Raw genomic sequence first — 23,951 nt, forward strand, 5'->3', positions numbered from 1 at the left:
TGTAACCACACATGATAAGCATGCGCTGTAACCATGCACTGTAATTGGACACTGTAAACATGCATGGTAACCACACATGGTAAGCATGCGCTGTAACCATGCACTGTAACCACACACTGTAACTGGACACTGTAACCACACACTGTAACCATGCACTGTAACCACACACTGTAACCACACATGGTAAGCATGCGCTGTACCACACACTGTAACCGGACACTGTAACCACACACTGGGCCAGATGTACTAAGCTTGAAAAGTGATAAAATGGAGAGTGATAGACCCCAAGCCAATCAGCTCCTACCTGTCATGTTACAGGCTGTATTTAAAAAATGACATGTAGGAGCTAATTGGTTGGTGGTTTCTCATCTTCATTTTATCACTTTTCGAGGCTTAGTACATCTCGCCCATAGTAACCACACATGGTAAGCATGCGCTGTAACCATGCACTGTGACCACGCACTGTAACCTTACACTGTAACCACACACTGTAACCTTACACTGTAACCACACACTGTAACCTTACACTGTAACCACACACTGTAACCGGACACTGTAACCACACACTGTAACCAGACACTGTAACCATGCATGGTAACCACGCACTGTAACCACACATGGTAAGCATGCGCTGTAACCATGCACTCTAACCTGACACTGTAACCATGCATTGTAACCACGCACTGTAACCGCATACTGTAACCACGCACTGTAACCGCATACTGTAACCGCATACTGTAACCACACGCTGTAACCACGCACTGTAACCATGCATGGTAACCCCACACTGTATCCACGCACTGTAACCTGACACTGTATACACGCACTGTAACTACACACTGTAACCTGACACTGTAACCATGCACTGTAACATGACACTGTATGCACACACTGTAACCACACACTGTAACCATGCACTACTGACCCTTTGACCATGTCAACTTTATACATGTTGACTTTTTTCATGTGCTGAACTTTTGACTGTCTACCTAGACATTGTTGACCTAACAGCACATCATGTTACATTGTAACAACTCACTATAACAACACACTGTTACAAAACAGTGTATTAACACACTGTAACAACTCACTGTAACAACACAGTATAAAAACACAATCTAACAAAACACTGTAACAACACACTATACCAACGCACTGTAACAACACAATGTAACAACACAATGTAACACACTTTAACAACATGATGTAACAACTCACTGTAACAACACAGTATAAAACACAATCTAACAAAACACTGTAACAACACACTATACCAATGCACTGTAACAACACACTATACCAATGCACTGTAACAACACAATGTAACAACACAATGTAACAACACACTGTTACCGTCCAAGTGTCAGTACTGATATCAGAAGGCACTTGGGGCTGAGACGCACAGCTGGCCATGAGCACAGAAACTCATCCAGAGCAGTTACAATACCAAACATAAGATATCATTTATTTATTTATTTATTTATTACCAGTTTCTTATATAGCGCACTCATATTCTGCAGCGCTGTACAGAGTATATTTGAACATTCACATCAGTCCCTGTCCCAGTGGAGCTTACAATCTACTATTTTCTACCACATGTACATGCACACACAGACAGTCTAGGGTTAATTTTGTTAGGAACCAATTAGCCTACCTGTATATTTTTGGATTGTGGGAGGAAACGGAGTACCCGGAGGAAACCCACGCAAGTACGGGGAGAATATACAAACTCTGACCCTTGACGAATGTGCGGGGGGCAGGCGGTTGAGGTCACATAACGTAACCCTGTCTTCGCCCCGGCACACACACACACACATATAAGTCTGCCTCCGCTGACCTATATTTGTGAGTCCAGGAGAAATCAGTCGATGGCCGGAAACCATCGAATGATTTCTCCTGCTTTGGGACGTGCGAGAGAATGTGTTTTCATAACGCATCGCACCTGGGCCTCGTGGCTGGCTGATTGGGGCCGCTGCTGATTTCAAAGGCTTCCAAGCTCCTAGGTTGCTGATGTCAGAGGGGGGTGGAGCGGTGGCGTGTCAACGGGGCAGGGGAGGAGGCAGCCACCATAGCATGAACGGGACACGGTCGCTCGACCTGGGATACCCGTTCACACTGCCCAGCAATCTAGGTCCGACCCGGGATTAACCCTTCTCTTAACCAGAGTCAGAATTGCTGGACCCGGGTTGACTTGGCAACAACCCAGGATCTAATCTTGTGAAAGGGGTATATGTCAGATCTGTAACTAACTACATCCAATCAGGACTGTTCTCTGTAATGTAGGAAGATCCCTATGCTACAGAGAGCCGGTATTCTGTAGAACAGGAGATAGAGACAACCAAAAAGTAAAATACAGGATAATAGTAAAAATAATGAATTTAGTGCATAATTAAATTAATATTCAGCATCCTATGTAGGAGCTTATATTTGTCAGGGGTGCCTGCAAGGGGTGTGGATCGTATTGTCGTCCCGACTTAGGTCGACAGTCATTAGGTTGACACCGTTGGGTCGACAGGCAGCAAAGTCGACAGGTGTCTAGGTCGACATGGGTGAATGTCGACAGGTGTCTAGGTCGACATGGGACACGGTCGACATGGTTTTAGTTCGACAAGTGCGTTAGGTCAACATGGGTTCTGTCGACAGGTCGCAAGGTCGACATGTTTTTTTCCACAGTTTTTTTTACCAGAATGTCGACACAGTCGACATGGACACAGCTGGAAGTCAACCGCAGCCCCTCGCATCGCTCGGTATGCTTCGGGCACACTATGTTATCCTCCCACCACGCCCTAGTGGATGGTAGGGCATGAAATGCCGCCTGTCGGCACATTTCGGCTAAAAAATCAGTGAAAAAACCCATGTCGACTTCGCGACCTGCCGACCCAACCCATGTCGACCTAACGCATTTGTCCACCTAAAACCATGTCGACCTTCTCCCATGTCGACCTAGACACCTGTCAACCTTCATCCATGTCGACCTAGAACCCTGTCGACCTTGCTGCCTGTCGACCCAACGGTGTCAACCTAATGACTGTCGACAATACGACCGTATCCCGCCTGCAAGTGCCTTGCATTGGTAGTGAATATTTAACTGTCATTACCAGCAACGGCAGGAACCACAGTTCTCAGCATATCCTGCAAGTTAGAAAATGTACTGACAGTCGAAACAAAAAAAGTGTGATTGAATAAATAAAATACTGAAAATAATAAAAAAATTACTATGAATCAATACTGAAAATAAATACTATAAATACTGTCATTAAATAAAAAATATATTGTAAAGAAATAAATAAAATACTATAAAATCTGTCAATAAAGAAAACTACTATAAATAGCTAAACACTACAAAAAAAATACCGTTATTAAATAAACATTATTGTAAATAAATTAATAAATAAGAGCGTCAGACTCCAGAGTGGAACAAGACACGAGTCCCGAAGTCCCTGATCTGTCTCCCAGTCGCTGCCAGCTGTGTCAGTAAGCAGTCAGTAAGAGCAAAAGCACAGCAATAGCCAACCATGCCTGGCAGCCCAGGTGAGAAGCCACCAGCCCCCAGTGCCCACCAGTTACTCACATGCCATATGGCGAAGAAGATGAGGGCAGCGCAGAGGACCAGGGACAACATGTAGCAGAAGGCAGCGAAAGTAAATGCCATAGCGAGGGGCGAGCCCAGCCCGGCCAGCACCACCAGTCCTCAGGTGGCCGGAGAGCCCAGCGCAGCCACCAGCCTCGGTGCGCTCTGCGCCACTGCTGCGCCCGGGCGCATTGGATGCGCGCAGCAGAGCCACCTCCAGCCTAGCCCAGCAGGCGACGCCTGATGTCCGGCACAGGGCTCAGAAGTGTCCCAGCTCTGCACCCCTGCATCTCCCCCAGACACAGAGGACACTTCTGGAGTGCTGGATGCCGGTGCTCGTTGTGACTCACTCCATCCAGGGGAGGAGGACTGGGAGGAGGAGCAGCTCCATGTGCTGCTGGTGCTGGATGGAGGTGGGTGAGCAGTGCCTGGCTGGCATGGGGAGTACTACCCCTGTATTACCCACCTGGCCAGGGGTAGAGGGTCTCACCTGAGGCAGGTGGCAGCAGCAGATCAGCACCCTGCTGGCACATCCATTGCACAAGTCACTTTATTATTTCCCTGTGTCCCAGGGGCCAAAATAAATACAAATAAGCAAAGAGATCTGTGTCTGTGGTTACAGCAGCCTTGTGCTCATCCCTGACTAGGGGTACATAGTAATAGTCTGCTGGGATCACAATGCATGGGAGAGAGGTGCAGGGTACACAGTAATAGTCTGCAGTGATCACAATACATGGGAGAGAGGTGCACGGTGCACAGTATGTAATAGACATCTATGAGCACAATACATGGGAGAGAGGTGCACGGTACACAGTATGTAATAGACATCTATGAGCACAATACATGGGAGAGAGGTGCACGGTACACAGTATGTAATAGACATCTATGATCACAATACATGGGATAGAGGTGCACGGTACACAGTATATAATAGACATCTATGAGCACAATACATGGGAGAGAGGTGCACGGTACACAGTATATAATAGACATCTATGAGCACAATACATGGGAGAGAGGTGCACGGTACACAGTATATAATAGACATCTATGAGCACAATACATGGGAGGTAGGTGCAGGTTACACAGTATATAATAGACATCTATGAGCACAATACATGGGTGAGAGGTGCAGGTTACACAGTATGTAATAGACATCTATGAACACAATACATGGGAGAGAGGTGCAGGTTACACAGTATATAATAGACATCTATGAGCACAATACATGGGAGGTAGGTGCAGGTTACACAGTATGTAATAGACATCTATGAGCACAATACATGGGAGAGAGGTGCAGGTTACACAGTATATAATAGACATCTATGAGCACAATACATGGGATAGAGGTGCACAGTACACAGTATGTAATAGACATCTATGAGCACAATACATGGGATAGAGGTGCACGGTACACAGTATGTAATAGACATCTATGAGCACAATACATGGGAGAGAGGTGCACGGTACACAGTATATAATAGACATCTATGAGCACAATACATGGGAGGTAGGTGCAGGTTACACAGTATGTAATAGACATCTATGAGCACAATACATGGGAGGTAGGTGCAGGTTACACAGTATGTAATAGACATCTATGAGCACAATACATGGGTGAGAGGTGCAGAGTACACAGTATGTAATAGACATCTATGAGCACAATACATGGGTGAGAGGTGCAGGGTACACAATATGTAATAGACATATATCTCATATAATTAGCCAGACCTGTCACTCATCCACTGTGTGTATAACGCTGGGCGGGGTTACAAGAGTGATAGCGTTATACACACATAGTTTCAGCCTTCCGCCCAGCGTTATACACAAACCCACCCCCCTAGGGAAAAGACCAGCGTTATACACATCCCCACCCCCTTGACATCACCTCCCCCGCCCAGCCAGGACTACAGTACACTCCCACCATCCACCAATACTCCACAGCCACCAGGTGAGCGGTGGGTCATTCCCCCCCACGAGCAGGTCTGAATGCATCCCCCCCCCCCACGGGGTCTGACCGAATCCCTCCCATGAGCGGGTCTACCTGCCTCTGCCAGCACCACCCCCACCCCCAAGCATGTCTGTATGCAAACCCCCACCATCAACACATCTGCCCTCCCCCAGGGCAGCAGGTCTGAACGCCCCCCCCCCTCCCACGCTGCATCAGCAGGTATGCCCATACCCCCACAACCCCAGAGCAGTGGGTCTGCCCTCACCCCCACACACCACCCCGCGAGCGGGTCTGCCCGCAAACACCACCCCCCCAGCCCGCATAGCCACATACACCCCCACGCAGCGTGTCTGCCCGCAAACCCCCCAGCAGTGGGGCTGCCCGCACATCCCCCTGCGAGCGGATATGTCCGCACCATCACCACCCCCCCCCTCACCCCAACAGGTCTGCCCACACCCCACACGAGTGGGTCGCCCCGCACCCCCCCCCCCTCTGCCAGCACCCCCTCCCCATACCTCCCAACTGTCCCGCTAAACGCGGATACGTCCCGATTTTTGGGGATGTTCCCGCGTCCCTCCCGCGGCCGGAAGTGTCCCGCTGCGGGGGGGGGGCAGTTGGGAGTCCCCCCCAATCTCACAGAATAGACGCTGTGCGCATGCACACAGCGTCTATTCGCGGCCGAAAACGAGGGCGTGGCCTAATTTGCATAAGATGCACCCTCATTTGTATAAGCCACACCCCTTTTTCGGGCGCTCGAGTGTCCCTATTCTAAACTTCAGAAAGTTGGGAGGTATGCCCCCCCCCCATTAGCGGGTCTGCACCCCCCCCCCCCCCCATCAACACCGCTGCCCTACCCTCCCCCAGGGCAGCGGGTCTGCCCACCCCCCCCCCCCCCCAACCCCGCTGCATCAGCAGGTATGCCCGCAACCCCCCAACCCCACATTAGCGGGTCTGCCCACAACCCACTGCCCGCAGTAGTGGGTATGCCTGCCCTCCCCCGGAGCAGCGGGTCTGCACGCAAACACCCCCCCCCCCCCCGGATGAGTGGGACTGCCAGCAGCGCTCGTCTGCCCGCACTCCGTGTCCCGTCCCCCCCGAGCGTGTCCACCCACAACCCCCCATCAGTGGATCTGCTCCCCGAGGGCAGCGGGTCTGATGGGGGGGGGGGAATGACCCCACACTCGGGAGGGGGGGTGTGACCCCACTCTCCACGCGAGCGGGTCGCAATGCACCCCCCCTCTGCCAGCACCCCCAAACCGCCCCCCCCCCCAACCGTGTCTGTCCGCAAACCCCATCAACACCGCTGCCCTCCCCCCTTCCCTCCCCCAGGGCAGCGGGTCTGCCCGCAGCCCCCCACCCCCACACCACTGCATCAGCAGGTATGCCCGCACCCCCCAACCCCACAGCAGCGGGTCTGCCCACAACCCACCGCCCGCAGTAGTGGTTATGCCTGCCCTCCCCCGGAGCGGCGGGTCTGCACGCAAACACCCCCCCCCCCCCTGGATGAGTGGGTCAGCCAGCACCCCCCGTCTGCCCGCACACCGTTCCCCCCCGCGCAATCATGTCTGCCCGCAACCCCCCATCAGCGGGTCTGCACCCCCCCATCAACACACCTCTGCCCACCCCCCTTCCCTCCCCCAGCGCAGCGGGTCTGACCGCATCCCCCCCTCTGCATCAGCAGGTCTGCCAACACCCCCCCCCCCAGCGGGTCTGCACCACCCCACACCCCCAGCAGGTCTGCCCACACCCCACGCGAGCGGGTCTCCTCTCACCCCCTCCCCCCATCTGCCCATGTGCATGTAATGCTGCTAAACACACGTGTATGGGCGCTCAGGGACCCGCCAGTCATAGTGCCCATGTGCATGTAGTGAAGGTCATACGACTGGCATGTAGGATCTAATGCTTGCGGCGTGTGAAGGAGACTTTGGGGGTTATTCTGGTTCATTCGCAAAGGCAAATTCCTTTTCAAATGGACAAAACCATGCTGCACTGCAGGTGGGGCAGATGTAACATGTACAGAGAGCGTTAGATTTGGGTGAGTTATTTCGTTTCTGTACAGGGAAAATACTGACTGCTTTATTTTTACACTGCAATATAGATCTCACTTTGAAGTAAATCCCCACCCAAATCTAATTCTATCACAGCACAAGTTACATCTGCCCCCCCCCCCCCCTGCAGTGCACATGTTTTATATCAAGAACCCATCTAAATATTTCCAGGGCTATTAGACTCAGCAACGCAAGACTTTCACATTCCCCGTAGATGCCCAAACCCCAGCACTGCAGGACAGCAATGCCAACCACTGTGCTACCATGCATACACCTTTATTTAGCATTTTTTGGTTTCAGACCTTATATCTGGCCAGGAGAATGCTGTATTTGTTTCCCGGTCTGCCCGGCAGCAGCCGATTCTGACATCACCCAGCAGGTCCTCATTGCTTATGGCTCTGTCATAGTACACGGCTTATCTGCCTGTGCAGGCCTTGGCACAATCCTCTCCCACGCCTCACACTGGGTCATATCACATCTGGATTAATCCTGCAAGGCGTCAGTCAAAGCCTTGTTTGCACGTGAGTACACATTTAGTATAGAAAGGGGTTAATATAATATACATGACCTTTAGCTGGTGACTGCTGCAGTCTCTACCTGTTAATGTCACTGAGCTCCAGGGGGGCTGCGCGGCATTCTGATACTGTCTGACCGGGGCGCAGAGTCTGCGGCAATCAGCAGCAAATTGTTCTTCCAGGGAAAAGCTTCTGGTGTTTGCTGCTAACAAAGATAAACAGAATTATTTAGCATTTCCTCGGGTTTAGTTTTATTATTTCATAGTTAAAGGAGACATACACTAAACAGTATAAATACAGGTTATATGCAGCAGCGAATCTCAGGCCTCTCACACGGTACCCAGGCGTTAGATCGACAGTGTCTAGGTAAACAATCAAAAGGTCGTCAGTCAAAAAGGTCGACGTGAAAAAGGTTGACGTGAGTTTTCATGATTTTTTGGGGGTAAAAATGGCTTTACCATGCAGGCCGTGGGAAGGGACCCGGTACACTTTTACGTTGTCCGTGCCGACCTATGTCGAACATAGACACACAAAACAAACCACGGAAAACGCATGTCGACATTTGTCAACTAAAAAAATATGAAAAACATAATGTTGACCTTTTCAAGGTCGTCCTTTTGACCCTGCCGACCTTTTGACCCTGTCGATCATTTGTTGACGGCCTTTTGATTGTAGACCTACACACTGTGGACCAAAGCCCTCGCACATAGGGAGTTATTTCTCAAGGATTAAAGAGAGATAAAACTGTTATGAGGTAAAGTGCCAGCCAACCTTTTGGCTGTCGACCTTGCCATTGTTGACCTAATGCTTGTGTCGACATTCCAACCATGTCGACCTTAAGCATGTCAACCCATTCCATGTGTCGAACTAAGCCAGGTCGACCTTCCATGGTCAACATAATGTATGTCGACATAATAGTTGTCGACCCAATGACCCATACGCCCTCATACCGCGCAATTGCTCTGGGAATCCGGCAGGTACGGGTATCGTTGTATTCGTCATCCCATTTGCACCCACCAGTGCGGGCATGGGGCGGTGGCAAAGGGACGCGCCCCTGGGAACACCCAGCGTTTCCTGGGTGTTCCCATGAATACGCTGGGAGTTCCCATGGAATTTAGGCAGTGACGCGGCTGCGAGGGCCGGGCTGCTGACGGCAGCTGACATCACCGGATGTCAGTTACCCGCCCTGTTCCCGTACAGGGCTCCGGTAAAACGAAGGCACCGGAGATGGTCGGCACCCAAGGCTGCAAATGGAGGTTTATGCAAAACATTCATTCGCAGCCATGTGGTGAACTCAGCGAGTAAGGGGAAGGGGTGGGCGGCTGTAAGAGCGGCGGGCGGCGTTACAACCACAGGCAGCGCTGCGAAATTTGCAGTGCTGCGTGTGGTCCCGAATAAGGTCCTTAGGGGCAGATTTATTAAGCTCGGTGAAGTGATAAAGTGTCTGGTTTTTTATCACCGGCCAATCAGCTCCTACCTGTGAAGTTACAGGCTTGGTTTGAAAAATGACAGGTAGGTACTGATTGGCCGGTGATAAAAACCAGACACTTTATCACTTCACCGAGCTTAATAAATCTGCCCCTTAGTTACGGGTACAAGTGATAAAACAGCAGGGCAGTTTTCCCAACCCCACCAGGTGATATAATCAAAGTGACTGAGTCACCTGGGTTTAGGCAGGTATAGCCTTAAAACCTGGACTGTTGGGGTGCATTGAGGACCATGTTTGGGAACCTCTGTCTTATGGAATAAGTGCTGGTTTTGTAGCCAGGGAGCTAAGGCCTGGGAAATTACTGGGGGAGTGGCCAATGGAAGGGGTGTGGCCACATCCCTGTTAGAAAAAAAGAAAAGAAAAACAAAACAACTTAGCGGGTGGTATCACAGACTTGCTCAGGGAGAGAGAGGACAGGCTGCCGCTGTTTTTCTCCCCAGCTCAGCAGACAGCACTGAACAGCATGTGCTGGGCTGAGGGGAGAGGCTGCTGCAGCGGCAGCCTGTCCTCTCTCTCCCACTGCCCGGCTCTGTGCAACAGGGGAGGAAGAAGCAGGCCGGGTCCCTCCATCAGACCCAAGCTTGGGTAAAAAGTACCCGCTCCACCTCTCAGCACCACTGTTTGCAACTGCAAGTAGCCTGATTCAGGTGATTGGGTATCCTTCAAAGATACCGTGACACCGGTGACAGGCAACACTGTCAGTTCGGGTGGGAGGGGCAAGTAGAGGAAAAAAGTATGGCCGGCAATGTCACGAGATACATGGCGTAACCCATGTATGTTGTTTCTCTTCAGTCATGATCAGTAGATAGAGGACTGTAATATTGCTGTAGAGATCATGAATTTGAAGTTACTATTTGTTTAAGTATCCAATAGTTGTATCAATTACTGGAGTACTGAGGTCATACTTGCCTACCATCCCAAAAAGTAGGCAACGGTGTCTGAGGATGTAGGATATTTGTCAATTCTCCCTGAGTGTCAGGGAGACTTTCTGAAATAGAGGCAATCTCCCCAACTCCCTGAAGAGTCTAGCAATCTCCCTAATTATCACAATTGCACAACACTACTCCCAGCAGAGAGGAGGGGCCTGTACAGAGGAGGCTTCACACAGACCTCCTCCTCACCCAACACGCCACTGGTTGGGAGGTATGATACTACATAGTACACAAACCTATTGGTATACAGGAAAAAAGGTTTTTATATAGTTGCCAAGACTGCAGTGATTAAAAAAACATTATCATGGATGCTGATTTATAACTAGGCCGCATAGACAGAGAACTCCTCTTTTTGAAGCCTACATCAGACATCAGGGTTGAGATAGAAGATTTTCTGCTGGCGGGACACATGGCACGTGCCCTCCGGTGTTGTCGCCGTGTGTTGTGTTGTTACACTCTCAGCAGGTGTTACCATAAGAGCAGTGCCTGTCGTTAGCAGCCCAGGGCTGTGATCAGCGATATAAAGTTCACTGCTTGCGTCTGACTGTCCTACTTTACATTCCTTTTATTCCACTGAAGGTTAATGGAGAACAAAGTCTGTGCTGTTGATTCATCTCTCTTACCCAGCGAGGTTCCCTATTACCGTCCTGCTTCCAGAGACCTTTCCTCATAGTGTAAGTACATGCGTCAGGCGGTCACGTGACACGTGTCATAATGTATCGCCTGTACAGCGCTGCTTGGTAAATAACTCTCAGTAATACAGGTTGAGTCGCCATATTCAAAATGCTTGGCAACAGAAGTATGATGGATATCAGATTTTTCCATATTTTGGAACATTTGCATCCCATAATGAGATAGAATGGGGGGTAGGACCCCAGTCTAGACTCACATGCACATTCAGCTGGGAGTGAAATTGCCAAAAATCTCACAATGCAGGGTTTTTCCCGCAGGTGTGATGTTGGGCAGTCAATGGGGTGCACATTTTTGTTTCCATACCGCGCTCATTTTTGCTTGTGCACCCCAAGAGCCCAATTATTCCTAAAATAGATGTCACAATCACAATCTTCCTAAAATGCTTTTTTCGGCTAATGAAAATTTGGTTGGGAGGCCAATGGTCATTTTTACCTCAAAAACCTGACTCCTAGTTTAACATGTACAACAGAATACGTGTATTTGTCATGTACACCATATATACACAGCCTGGACATTATTTAATACAATATTTGGTACTCTTTACCTAGAAGGGCGCCAGCGATTGAAATCGCGGTCGTCGGGGGTAAAAATCACGGTGATCGCGGGCATCGCGGGCATCGCGGGTAAATCGGGATGGCCGCGATGCCCGCGATGACCGCGATCACCGTGATTTTCCCATAGGGAACAATGTTAAAACGGCAGATTGACCGCGATTTTACTGTTAAATGCCTCAATGGACCCGATTTGGGGCCAAATAGGCCAAATTAACCCTTAAATGTCCCCCCAAATTTTTAACGCCACCCCACGATCCACGCCAACCCGAAGCGTGGCGAGCGCAGCGAGCCCGCGAGGGGCGGCGGTACGCGTCCTCCGACCTTTTCATGCCCTACTATCCACTAGGGCGTAGTGTGAGAATATAATAGTGTGGCGAGCGCAGCGAGCCACCGAGCCCGAAGCGTGGCGAGCGCAGCGAGCCCCGCGAGGGGACGCGGATACCTTCACAGGTAGACGCGTCCCCTCGCGGGCTTCACAGGTGTCCGCCTCGCCACGGACACCTGTGAAGCCCGCGAGGGGACGCGCATAACTGTGAAGGTATCCGCGTCCCCTCGCGGGGCTCGCTGCGCTCGCCACGCTTCGGGCTCGGTGGCTCGCTGCGCTCGCCACACTATTGTATTCTCACACCACGCCCTAGTGGATAGTAGGGCATGAAAAGGTCGGAGGACGCGTACCGCCGCCCCTCGCGGGCTCGCTGCGCTCGCCACGCTTCGGGTTGGCGTGGATCGTGGGGTGGCGTTAAAAATTTGGGGGTACATTTAAGGGTTAATGGGCTCTGTGGCCCATTTAACATTGATTCCTATGGCCAAATCGGGTGGATTGAGCCATTTAACAGTAAAATCGGGTCCATCGCGCCTTTTAACATTGATTCCTATGGGAAATCGGGAGCATCGCGTCGTGGGCATCGCGGGTACATTTATGGCCGGCCGCGACGCGACCGACACGATTTCCATGTTTAACATTGGTTTCAATGGGAAATCGCGGGCATCGCGTCGGTCGCGTCGCGGCCATACATAAATGTACCCGCGATGCCCGCGACGGGCGCCCTTCTAGGTAAAGAGTACCCAATATTTCTTTATAGATTTCATGCAGTCTGGCCATCCGCATGGAATCGGCTAAAATGGCCCTCCAAAAATGTCCGCTGTCTTAGAGGAGACAGATTGTAGAGGTCCTACTGGACCTCTGGGATCTGTCAGGGGAGCACAGCGCACACATCGCTAGCAGGAGGTGCCAGTTCCCGGGAGAGCACTGTGACCATAGAGTTCCTTGTCCGTGAGCATGTAACCCCTGGCAATGATCATAGAAACATCTAGCAATGAGTATGTAACCCTTTGCAACAAGCATGTAGCCCCTGGCAATGAGCAAGAAACCCCTAGCAACAAGCTAGAAACTTCTGGCAACGCACATGTAACCCCCTGGCAACAAGCAATTAACCTCCTGGCAATGAGCATGTAACCCCCTGCCAATGAGCAAGAAATCCCTGGCAATGAGCATGGAAACATCTAGCAACAGCATGTAATGTCTGGCAACGAGCAAGAAACCCCCTGGCAATAAGCATAGAAACATCTAGCAATGAGTATGTAACCCCTAGCAACAAGCTAGAAACTTCTGGCAACGAGCACGGAACCCCCTGGCAACAAGCACTAAACCTTTTAACAATGAGCATGCAGCCCCCTGGCAACGAGCAGGAAACCCCTGGCAATGAGCATGTAATTCCCTAGCAACAAACACATAACCCCCTGGCAATGAACAAGTACCCACTGTCAACGAGCAAGTACCCCCATGACAATGAGCATGTAACACCTTGGCAATACGCAAGAAACCCCTGGCAACTAGCAAGAAACCCCTGGCAACTAGAATGTGAACCCTGGCAATAAACAAGAAACTTTTTGGCATGGTGGACACAAAATTTCTAGTTACGCCACTGATACTCCCTGGCCATTAGATTTTTAGCACTCCGAATTAGGGACGGTCTTTCCTCCTTTTTTCTTATCCGTTTCCATTTTATCATCCTCGTATTTGCTTCTTGCATGTTCTGTTTTACGTTTTATGCTTGTTCAGTGTATTTGTGATTTATTTATTTAGTTCAGTATCTTGTTTAATTAAGTTTTATGCATATTTTGCATTCACCCACTGTACGGCAGAGCGTCTCACCCTGTGGTACAGTTCTGAGCCCGACCCGGGAGGATTATGCTGCTCAGCCCAATGAACGCAGGGAGCATTTTACCTTTTATTGCATTTTGCATGGAGGACGTTGTTCCTGCTGTGTTGTAATTAAATGTTAAACATAAGATTGGTCCTTGGGGCAAACGCTTCCTGCTGGATGCCAGGTAGATAGGGCCAAATAAGGTTTTCTGCTTGTATAATGCTCTGATCCCAGTTATGCAGAATCCGTATGGCCTAGAACAGAAAAACAGTAAGTGAAATGCCTCTAAGGAGTGTAAATGAGCTTAAACTGGATGGTATTCCCTGCTAAACACAAGGCGGTTTTACTGTACGTGCCGCCATCTTGGATGTAAACCCAGGATGCACTTCACCTTTCTAGATGTACCGCAGTATTTGGCATGAAGGTAAAACCAGTGGCCCATTTCCAGAAGTAGGGTCTCCCTAAACTGGGAAATTAAGTAACTGTGGGGATAATAACATTCAAGTTAATTTATTGGTCTGGGTTTATGACCCAGGAATCCTTCTGTGCAGGTGCAGCAATTGAGCAGCACATGAGTCGGCTATGAGGGACACTGGGAGGGATCCTGTTGATCTCTCTACATTAGGCAACGTTTTTTGATGCATCCCGTCAAATGAATCTATTATCTGGATTAATTGCGGCAGTCTGGATATGTTTTTGTTTGTGCTAAAAAAATTACTATATTGCACCTACACAACATTTGTCACACTTTTACTACAAAGTGAGACCTATATTGCAGAGTAAAAATAAAGCAGCCAGTATTTACCCTGCACAGAAACAAAATAACTCACCCAAATCTAATTCTCTCTGCAGGGGCGTAACTATAGCACCGCAGCCCCCGCCACCGCGCGGGGGGGGGGGGGGGGGGGGGGCGCTGTGCATGTGGGGGTGCCGGGGGCTGCGGTGCTATAGTTAAACCCCCCCTCAATCCTCTGCAGACTTACCTATCGCGCTGGTCCCGGCGGCTCCGTTCTTCTGCTGAGGACCACCACAAAATGGCCGCCCCCATATAGCACACAGTTCTCTGAAACTGTCTGCTGTATGGGGGCGGCCATTTTCTGGTGGTCCTCAGCAGAAGAACGGAGCCGCCGGGACCAGCGCGATAGGTAAGGCTGTGGGGGATTGAGAGGGGGTTTGCATGGGCGGCGGGGCGGCGGGGTAGGGGTGCTCGGCGGGGCGGCGAGGGGGGGGGGCACCCCACCTGACGGCAGGGGGGGCGCCCAAAACGTAGCTACGCCACTGTCTCTCTGCACATTTTACCCCACATCTGCCCCCCTGCAGTGCACATGGTTTTGCCCATCTAAGAAGGATTTTGTCGGAAAGAGTGAACCAGAATAAGGCCCAAAATCCTTCCTAGGTGGACAAAACCATGTGCACTGCAGGTAGGGCAGATGTTACTTGTGCAGAGAGAATTAGATTTGGGTGGGGTTTTACATCAAAGTGAGATTTATACTGCAGTGTAAAAATAAAGCAGACAGTATTTACCCTGCACAGAAACAAAATAACTCACCCAAATCTAATTCTCTCTGCACATTTTACATCTGCCCCCCCTGCAGTGCACATGGTTTTGCCCATCTAAGAAGGATTTTGTCAGAAAGAGTGAACTACAATCAGGCCCCTAGTGAAGACACCCAGCAGTCTAAACACCCGGCCATTGCTTTATAACCACCCGACACATTATTTTTAGATTTGACATTTTTTGGTTTATCCTCACGTGTCTTACACAGGGTTGCCGACTTTCTTATTCTCCTCTCCGGGAGAAGCCCGGAGAGTAGAGATTCAGTAGCCGCTCAGTGGGCGGGGCTTAAGCGTGACATCACTAAGCCCCGCCCCCATGCTGTTAAAGCCAGCTAATTCAGGGATCTCCGTGGAGGGGGCGGGGCTAAAATGATGTGATTGTGTCATTTTAGCTCCGCCCCCTTCTCTGAGACCCGAGGATTGCGGCATTTTAATGCCGCGATCCGGGGGACAGTGGGGGTCCCCCCTGAATCCGGGAGGGTTGCCCACCCTTCCGGGGGGCCAGGAGGGGGCCCCGATTTTCGGGAGACTCCCGGAAATTCCGGGAGGGTCGGCAACCCTGGTCTTACATCCATCAGGACAGCACTGCCTTTATTGCATGTGTTATAAACATAAATTAAAAGATTTGTCATGCATTAGTTGAAATGCTCTTTCTATTGAAAGCAAAGGCCGAACCCACATGCAGAACAGATGGAGAAAAGAAGGCCAGGGGTCCTGCTAAACAGCCCAATAGAATCACAGATCCCATCTGTAGCATCTTATTTCTACCCCGCCCACATTGTATTTGCATCCTGGTTGATATAGCAGGAGCCCAGGGGCCTCATTCAGAGACAGGCGCAGTGAGCATCGCAGCTGCTTCTATGTACGTAATAGTGATGCTCAAATATTCCATGTAGGCACATCTTCACAATGAGTTGTAGAATGATCCTGGAGGCTCTGTATCAGGCCCAAGGTGCACGTGTCCCAGGGGTCAGAATCGTGTGCTAAAACCTCACAGAAGAAATGTTTCAGCACCAAGGACAGCTCATTACTGTATAAGGTAAGCTGCCAGCGGTTCCCAACCTTTTTTCTCTCCCGTACCCCTTGATTAGGCTTTTCATTTGAGTAACCCTCCTCTCAGTTTGAAGTATCGACCGTACTTACGAGTGGAGTGGAAGTGAGCGTATGCATGTCCTTATATTAAGGAGTAGCGAGGGAGTAGTGTGCGGTCAGGAATCGGGTCCCTCTGCTTGGCTGCTGCCTGTGTACTGTCTGCGGGCTTCCCACTAACGCCTGTAGGATTAATGCCGCTGCTTCCTCCACCCATGTCAACACGCGGTAGATGAACATTAATGTCTGATGGCAGCGCGTGTAGCTCCCAGTGGAATGCTGGTTGGGCAAAAGCATGAGGAGACACTGATGACACTGCACACTGAACTGGAAGTGATGCAACATGGTACATCTCCATGGCAATGAGCGACTTCTGCCATCTGGAGACTCCTTCTTCTGCCATTAACAATATTATTTTTAAGTACCCCCAACTGGTCTAAAGGCACACGTTGGGCGTAGACCGCATAGTCCCACCTGACACGCAACACATTGTACACTGCACAGTCCCACCTGACACGCAGCACATCATACAGCACATAGTTTCATCTGACGTGCAGCACATCGTACAACGCATAGTCCCACCTGACACGCAGCACATCGTACAGAACATAGTGCCATCTGCCGTACAGCACATTGTACATCTCATAGTCCCATCTGACACGCAGCACATCGTGCACCGCATAGTCCTACCTGATATGTAGCACATCATACACCTCATAGTCCCATCTGACACGCAGCACATCGTAAAACGCATCGTCCCATCTGACACGCTGCACCTATACACCACATAGTCCCACCTGACACGCAACACATTGTACACCTCATAGTCCCATCTGACACGCAGCACATCATACACTGCACAGTCCCACCTGACACGCAGCACATCATACAGCACATAGTTTCATCTGACGTGCAGCACATCGTACAACCCATAGTCCCACCTGACACGCAGCACAATGTACACCGCATAGTCCCACCTGATATGTAGCACATCGTACACCTCATAGTCCCATCTGACACGCAGCACATCGTGCACCGCATAGTCCTACCTGATATGCACCACATCGTACAACGCATAGTCCCATCTGATACGCTGCACCTATACACCACATAGTCCCACCTGACATGCAGCACATTGTACACCGCATAGTTCCATCTGACGTGCAGCACACCAACACCGTATCATCTCATCTGACATGCAGCGCATCATACACTGCATAGTCCCATCTGACGTGCAGCATATCGTACACCGCATCATCTCATCTGATATGCAGCTCATACACCACTGCATTGTCCCATCTGACGTGCAGCACGTACACCACCGCTTCGGCCCATTTGATGTGCAGCACATCGCATCATCCTATCTGATCTCTGGGAACACCCCATATATCTGATCTCTGGGAACGCCCCATATATCTGATCTCTGGGAACGCCCCATATATCTGATCTCTGGGAACGCCCCATATATCTGATCTCTGGGAACGCCCCATATATCTGATCTCTGGGAACGCCCCATATATCTGATCTCTGGGAACACCCCATATATCTGATCTCTGGGAACGCCCCATATATCTGATCTCTGGGAACGCCCCATATATCTGATCTCTGGGAACATACCATATATCTGATCTCTGGGAACGTCCCATATGTCTGATCTCTGGGAACGCACCATATATCTGATCTCTGGGAACGCCCCATATATCTGATCTCTGGGAACACCCCATATTTCTGATCTCTGGGAACGCCCCATATGTCTGATCTCTGGGAATGCCCCATATATCTGATCTCTGGGAACGCACCATATATCTGATCTCTGGGAACACCCCATATATCTGATCTCTGGGAACGCCCCATATATCTGATCTCTGGGAACGCCCCATATATCTGATCTCTGGGAACGCCCCATATATCTGATCTCTGGGAACGCACCATATATCTGATCTCTGGGAACGCCCCATATATCTGATCTCTGGGAATGCCCCATATATCTGATCTCTGGGAATGCCCTATATACAGTATCTGATCTCTGAGAACGCCCCATATATCTGATCTCTGGGAACGCCCCATATATCTGATCTCTGGGAACGCCCCATATATCTGATCTCTGGGAACGCCCCATATATCTAATCTCTGGGAACGCCCCATATATCTGATCTCTGGGAACGCCCCATATATCTAATCTCTGGGAACACCCCATATATCTGATCTCTGGGAACACCCCATATATCTGATCTCTGGGAACGCCCCATATATCTAATCTCTGGGAACGCCCCATATATCTGATCTCTGGGAACGCCCCATATATCTAATCTCTGGGAACACCCCATATATCTGATCTCTGGGAACATACCATATATCTGATCTCTGGGAACGCCCCATATATCTAATCTCTGGGAACGCCCCATATATCTGATCTCTGGGAACGCCCCATATATCTAATCTCTGGGAACGCCCCATATATCTGATCTCTGGGAACGCCCCATATATCTAATCTCTGGGAACACCCCATATATCTAATCTCTGGGAACGCCCCATATATCTGATCTCTGGGAACGCCCCATATATCTAATCTCTGGGAACGCCCCATATATCTGATCTCTGGGAACGCCCCATATATCTAATCTCTGGGAACGCCCCATATATCTGATCTCTGGGAACGCCCCATATATCTAATCTCTGGGAACACCCCATATATCTAATCTCTGGGAACGCCCCATATATCTGATCTCTGGGAACGCCCCATATATCTAATCTCTGGGAACGCCCCATATATCTAATCTCTGGGAACGCCCCATATATCTGATCTCTGGGAACGCACCATATATCTGATCTCTGGGAACACCCCATATATCTAATCTCTGGGAACGCCCCATATATCTAATCTCTGGGAACGCCCCATATATCTGATCTCTGGGAACATACCATATATCTGATCTCTGGGAACGCCCCATATATCTGATCTCTGGGAACACCCCATATATCTGATCTCTGGGAACATACCATATATCTGATCTCTGGGAACGCCCCATATATCTGATCTCTGGGAACACCCCATATATCTGATCTCTGGGAACACCCCATATATCTGATCTCTGGGAACATACCATATATCTGATCTCTGGGAACGCCCCATATATCTGATCTCTGGGAACACCCCATATATCTGATCTCTGAGAACACCCCATATATCTGATCTCTGGGAACGCCCCATATATCTGATCTCTGGGAACGCCCCATATATCTGGTCTCTGGGAACGCCCCATATATCTGATCTCTGGGAACGTTCTATATCTCTGATTTTTGGGAACGCCCCATATATCTAATCTCTGGGAACACCCCATATATCTAATCTCTGGGAACGTCCCACATATCTGATCTCTGGGAACGCCCCATATATCTGATCTCTGGGAACGCCCCATATATCTGATCTCTGGGAACGCCCCATATATCTGATCTCTGGGAACGCCCCATATATCTGATCTCTGGGAACGCCCCATATATCTGATCTCTGGGAACGCCCCATATATCTGATCTCTGGGAACGCCCCATATATCTGATCTCTGGGAACGCCCCATATATCTGATCTCTGGGAACGCCCCATATATCTGATGTCTGGGAACGCCCCATATATCTAATCTCTGGGAACGCCCCATATATCTGATCTCTGGGAACGCCCCATATATCTGATCTCTGGGAACGCCCCATATATCTAATCTCTGGGAACGCCCCATATATCTGATCTCTGGGAACGCCCCATATATCTAATCTCTGGGAACGCCCCATATATCTAATCTCTGGTCTCTGGGAACACCCCATATATCTAATCTCTGGGAACGTCCCATATATCTGATCTCTGGGAACGCCCCATATATCTGATCTCTGGGAACGCACCATATATCTGATCTCTGGGAACATACCATATATCTGATCTCTGGGAACGCCCCATATATCTGATCTCTGGGAACGCCCCATATATCTGATCTCTGGGAATGCCCCATATGTCTGATCTCCGGGAATGCCCCATATATCTAATCTCTGGGAACGCCCCATATATCTGATCTCTGGGAACGCCCCATATATCTGATCTCTGGGAACGCCCCATATATCTGATCTCTGGGAACGCCCCATATATCTGATCTCTGGGAACGCCCCATATATCTAATCTCTGGGAACACCCCATATATCTGATCTCTGGGAACACCCCATATATCTGATCTCTGGGAACGCCCCATATATCTGATCTCTGGGAACGCCCCATATATCTGATCTCTGGGAACGCCCCATATATCTGATCTCTGGGAACGCCCCATATCTCTGATCTCTGGGAACGCCCCATATATCTGATCTCTGGGAACGCCCCATATATCTGATCTCTGGGAACGCCCCATATATCTGATCTCTGGGAACGCCCCATATATCTGATCTCTGGGAACGCCCCATATATCTGATCTCTGGGAACGCCCCATATATCTGATCTCTGGGAACGCCCCATATATCTGATCTCTGCGAACGCCCCATATATCTGATCTCTGGGAATGCACCATATATCTGATCTCTGGGAACGCCCCATATATCTGATCTCTGGGAACGCCCCATATATCTGATCTCTGGGAACGCCCCATATATCTGATCTCTGGGAATGCACCATATATCTGATCTCTGGGAACGCCCCATATATCTAATCTCTGGGAACGCCCCATATATCTGATCTCTGGGAACGCCCCATATATCTGATCTCTGGGAATGCCCTATATACAGTATCTGATCTCTGAGAACGCCCCATATATCTGATCTCTGGGAACGCCCCATATATCTGATCTCTGGGAACGCCCCATATATCTGATCTCTGGGAACGCACCATATATCTGATCTCTGGGAACGCCCCATATATCTGATCTCTGGGAACGCCCCATATATCTGATCTCTGGGAACGCCCCATATATCTGATCTCTGGGAACGCCCCATATATCTAATCTCTGGGAACGCCCCATATATCTGATCTCTGGGAACGCCCCATATATCTAATCTCTGGGAACGCCCCATATATCTGATCTCTGGGAACGCCCCATATATCTAATCTCTGGGAACACCCCATATATCTGATCTCTGGGAACGCACCATATATCTGATCTCTGGGAACGCCCCATATATCTAATCTCTGGGAACGCCCCATATATCTGATCTCTGGGAACGCCACATATATCTGATCTCTGGGAACGCCACATATATCTGATCTCTGAGAACGCCCCATATATCTGATCTCTGGGAACGCCCCATATATCTGATCTCTGGGAACGCCCCATATATCTGATCTCTGGGAACGCCCCATATATCTAATCTCTGGGAACGCCCCATATATCTGATCTCTGGGAACGCCCCATATATCTGATCTCTGGGAACGCCCCATATATCTGATCTCTGGGAACGCACCATATATCTGATCTCTGGGAACGCCCCATATATCTGATCTCTGGGAACGCCCCATATATCTGATGTCTGGGAACGCCCCATATATCTAATCTCTGAGAACGCCCCATATATCTAATCTCTGGGAACGCCCCATATATCTAATCTCTGGGAACACCCCATATATCTGATCTCTGGGAACACCCCATATATCTGATCTCTGGGAACGCCCCATATATCTAATCTCTGGGAACACCCCATATATCTGATCTCTGGGAACACCCCATATATCTGATCTCTGGGAACGCCCCATATATCTAATCTCTGGGAACGCCCCATATATCTGATCTCTGGGAACGCCCCATATATCTGATCTCTGGGAATGCCCCATATATCTGATCTCTGGGAACGCCCCATATATCTGATCTCTGGGAATGCCCCATATATCTGATCTCTGGGAACGCCCCATATATCTGATCTCTGGGAACATACCATATATCTGATCTCTGGGAACGCCCCATATATCTGATCTCTGGGAACGCCCCATATATCTAATCTCTGGGAACGCCCCATATATCTAATCTCTGGGAACGCCCCATATATCTGATCTCTGGGAACGCCCCATATATCTGATCTCTGGGAACGCCCCATATATCTGATCTCTGGGAACGCCCCATATATCTGATCTCTGGGAACACCCCATATATCTGATCTCTGGTAACGCCCCATATATCTAATCTCTGGGAACGCCCCATATATCTGATCTCTGGGAACGCCCCATATATCTGATCTCTGGGAATGCCCCATATATCTGATCTCTGGGAACGCCCCATATATCTGATCTCTGGGAACGCCCCATATATCTGATCTCTGGGAACGCCCCATATATCTGATCTCTGGGAACATACCATATATCTGATCTCTGGGAACGCCCCATATATCTGATCTCTGGGAACGCCCCATATATCTAATCTCTGGGAACACCCCATATATCTAATCTCTGGGAACGCCCCATATATCTGATCTCTGGGAACGCCCCATATATCTGATCTCTGGGAACGCCCCATATATCTGATCTCTGGGAACGCCCCATATATCTGATCTCTGGGAACGCCCCATATCTCTGATCTCTGGGAACGCCCCATATATCTGATCTCTGGGAACGCCCCATATATCTGATCTCTGGGAACGCCCCATATATCTGATCTCTGGGAACATACCATATATCTGATCTCTGGGAACGCCCCATATATCTGATCTCTGGGAACACCCCATATATCTGATCTCTGGGAACATACCATATATCTGATCTCTGGGAACGCCCCATATATCTGATCTCTGGGAACACCCCATATATCTGATCTCTGGGAACACCCCATATATCTGACCTCTGGGAACATACCATATATCTGATCTCTGGGAACGCCCCATATATCTGATCTCTGGGAACACCCCATATATCTGATCTCTGAGAACACCCCATATATCTGATCTCTGGGAACGCCCCATATATCTGATCTCTGGGAACGCCCCATATATCTGATCTCTGGGAACGCCCCATATCTCTGATCTCTGGGAACGCCCCATATATCTAATCTCTGGGAACGCCCCATATATCTGATCTCTGGGAACGCCCCATATATCTGATCTCTGGGAACGCCCCATATATCTGATCTCTGGGAACGCACCATATATCTGATCTCTGGGAACACCCCATATATCTAATCTCTGGGAACGCCCCATATATCTAATCTCTGGGAACGCCCCATATATCTGATCTCTGGGAACGCCCCATATATCTGATCTCTGGGAACATACCATATATCTGATCTCTGGGAACGCCCCATATATCTGATCTCTGAGAACACCCCATATATCTGATCTCTGGGAACGCCCCATATATCTAATCTCTGGGAACGCCCCATATATCTGATCTCTGGGAACGCCCCATATATCTAATCTCTGGGAACGCCCCATATATCTGATCTCTGGGAACGCC

At 49.7% G+C, this 23,951-nt stretch overlaps 1 protein-coding gene and 1 long non-coding RNA gene across 4 annotated transcripts in view; one reads left to right on the plus strand and one right to left on the minus strand.

Moving 5' to 3' along the window:
- Positions 1-3,973, minus strand: part of CNIH3 (cornichon family AMPA receptor auxiliary protein 3) — a 71,051-nt gene extending 67,078 nt beyond the window's left edge. Inside the window, exon 1 of one of the 2 annotated variants that reach the window (XM_083175565.1) lies at positions 3,572-3,973. In XM_083175565.1, coding sequence (XP_083031691.1) covers positions 3,572-3,652 — 81 coding nt within the window. In that variant the 5' untranslated portion in view covers positions 3,653-3,973. The remainder of the gene's footprint in view (positions 1-3,571) is intronic. The other variant, XM_083175563.1, reaches the window with a different exon arrangement.
- A 3,932-nt stretch (positions 3,974-7,905) lies between these two features.
- The window catches only part of LOC146063301 (uncharacterized), a 29,761-nt gene continuing 13,715 nt past the window's right edge, over positions 7,906-23,951 (plus strand). The window contains exons 1-3 of one of the 2 annotated variants that reach the window (XR_014471567.1): positions 7,906-8,091; positions 11,086-11,180; positions 16,354-16,496. This is a non-coding gene — a long non-coding RNA (uncharacterized LOC146063301). Of the gene's footprint in view, positions 8,092-11,085; positions 11,181-16,353; positions 17,911-23,951 lie in introns of those variants that run through there. The other variant, XR_014471566.1, reaches the window with a different exon arrangement.

The sequence above is a fragment of the Crinia signifera genome, chromosome 3 (assembly GCF_055691185.1).
Source record: "Crinia signifera chromosome 3, ASM5569118v1, whole genome shotgun sequence".
Lineage (NCBI taxonomy): Eukaryota > Metazoa > Chordata > Amphibia > Anura > Myobatrachidae > Crinia > Crinia signifera.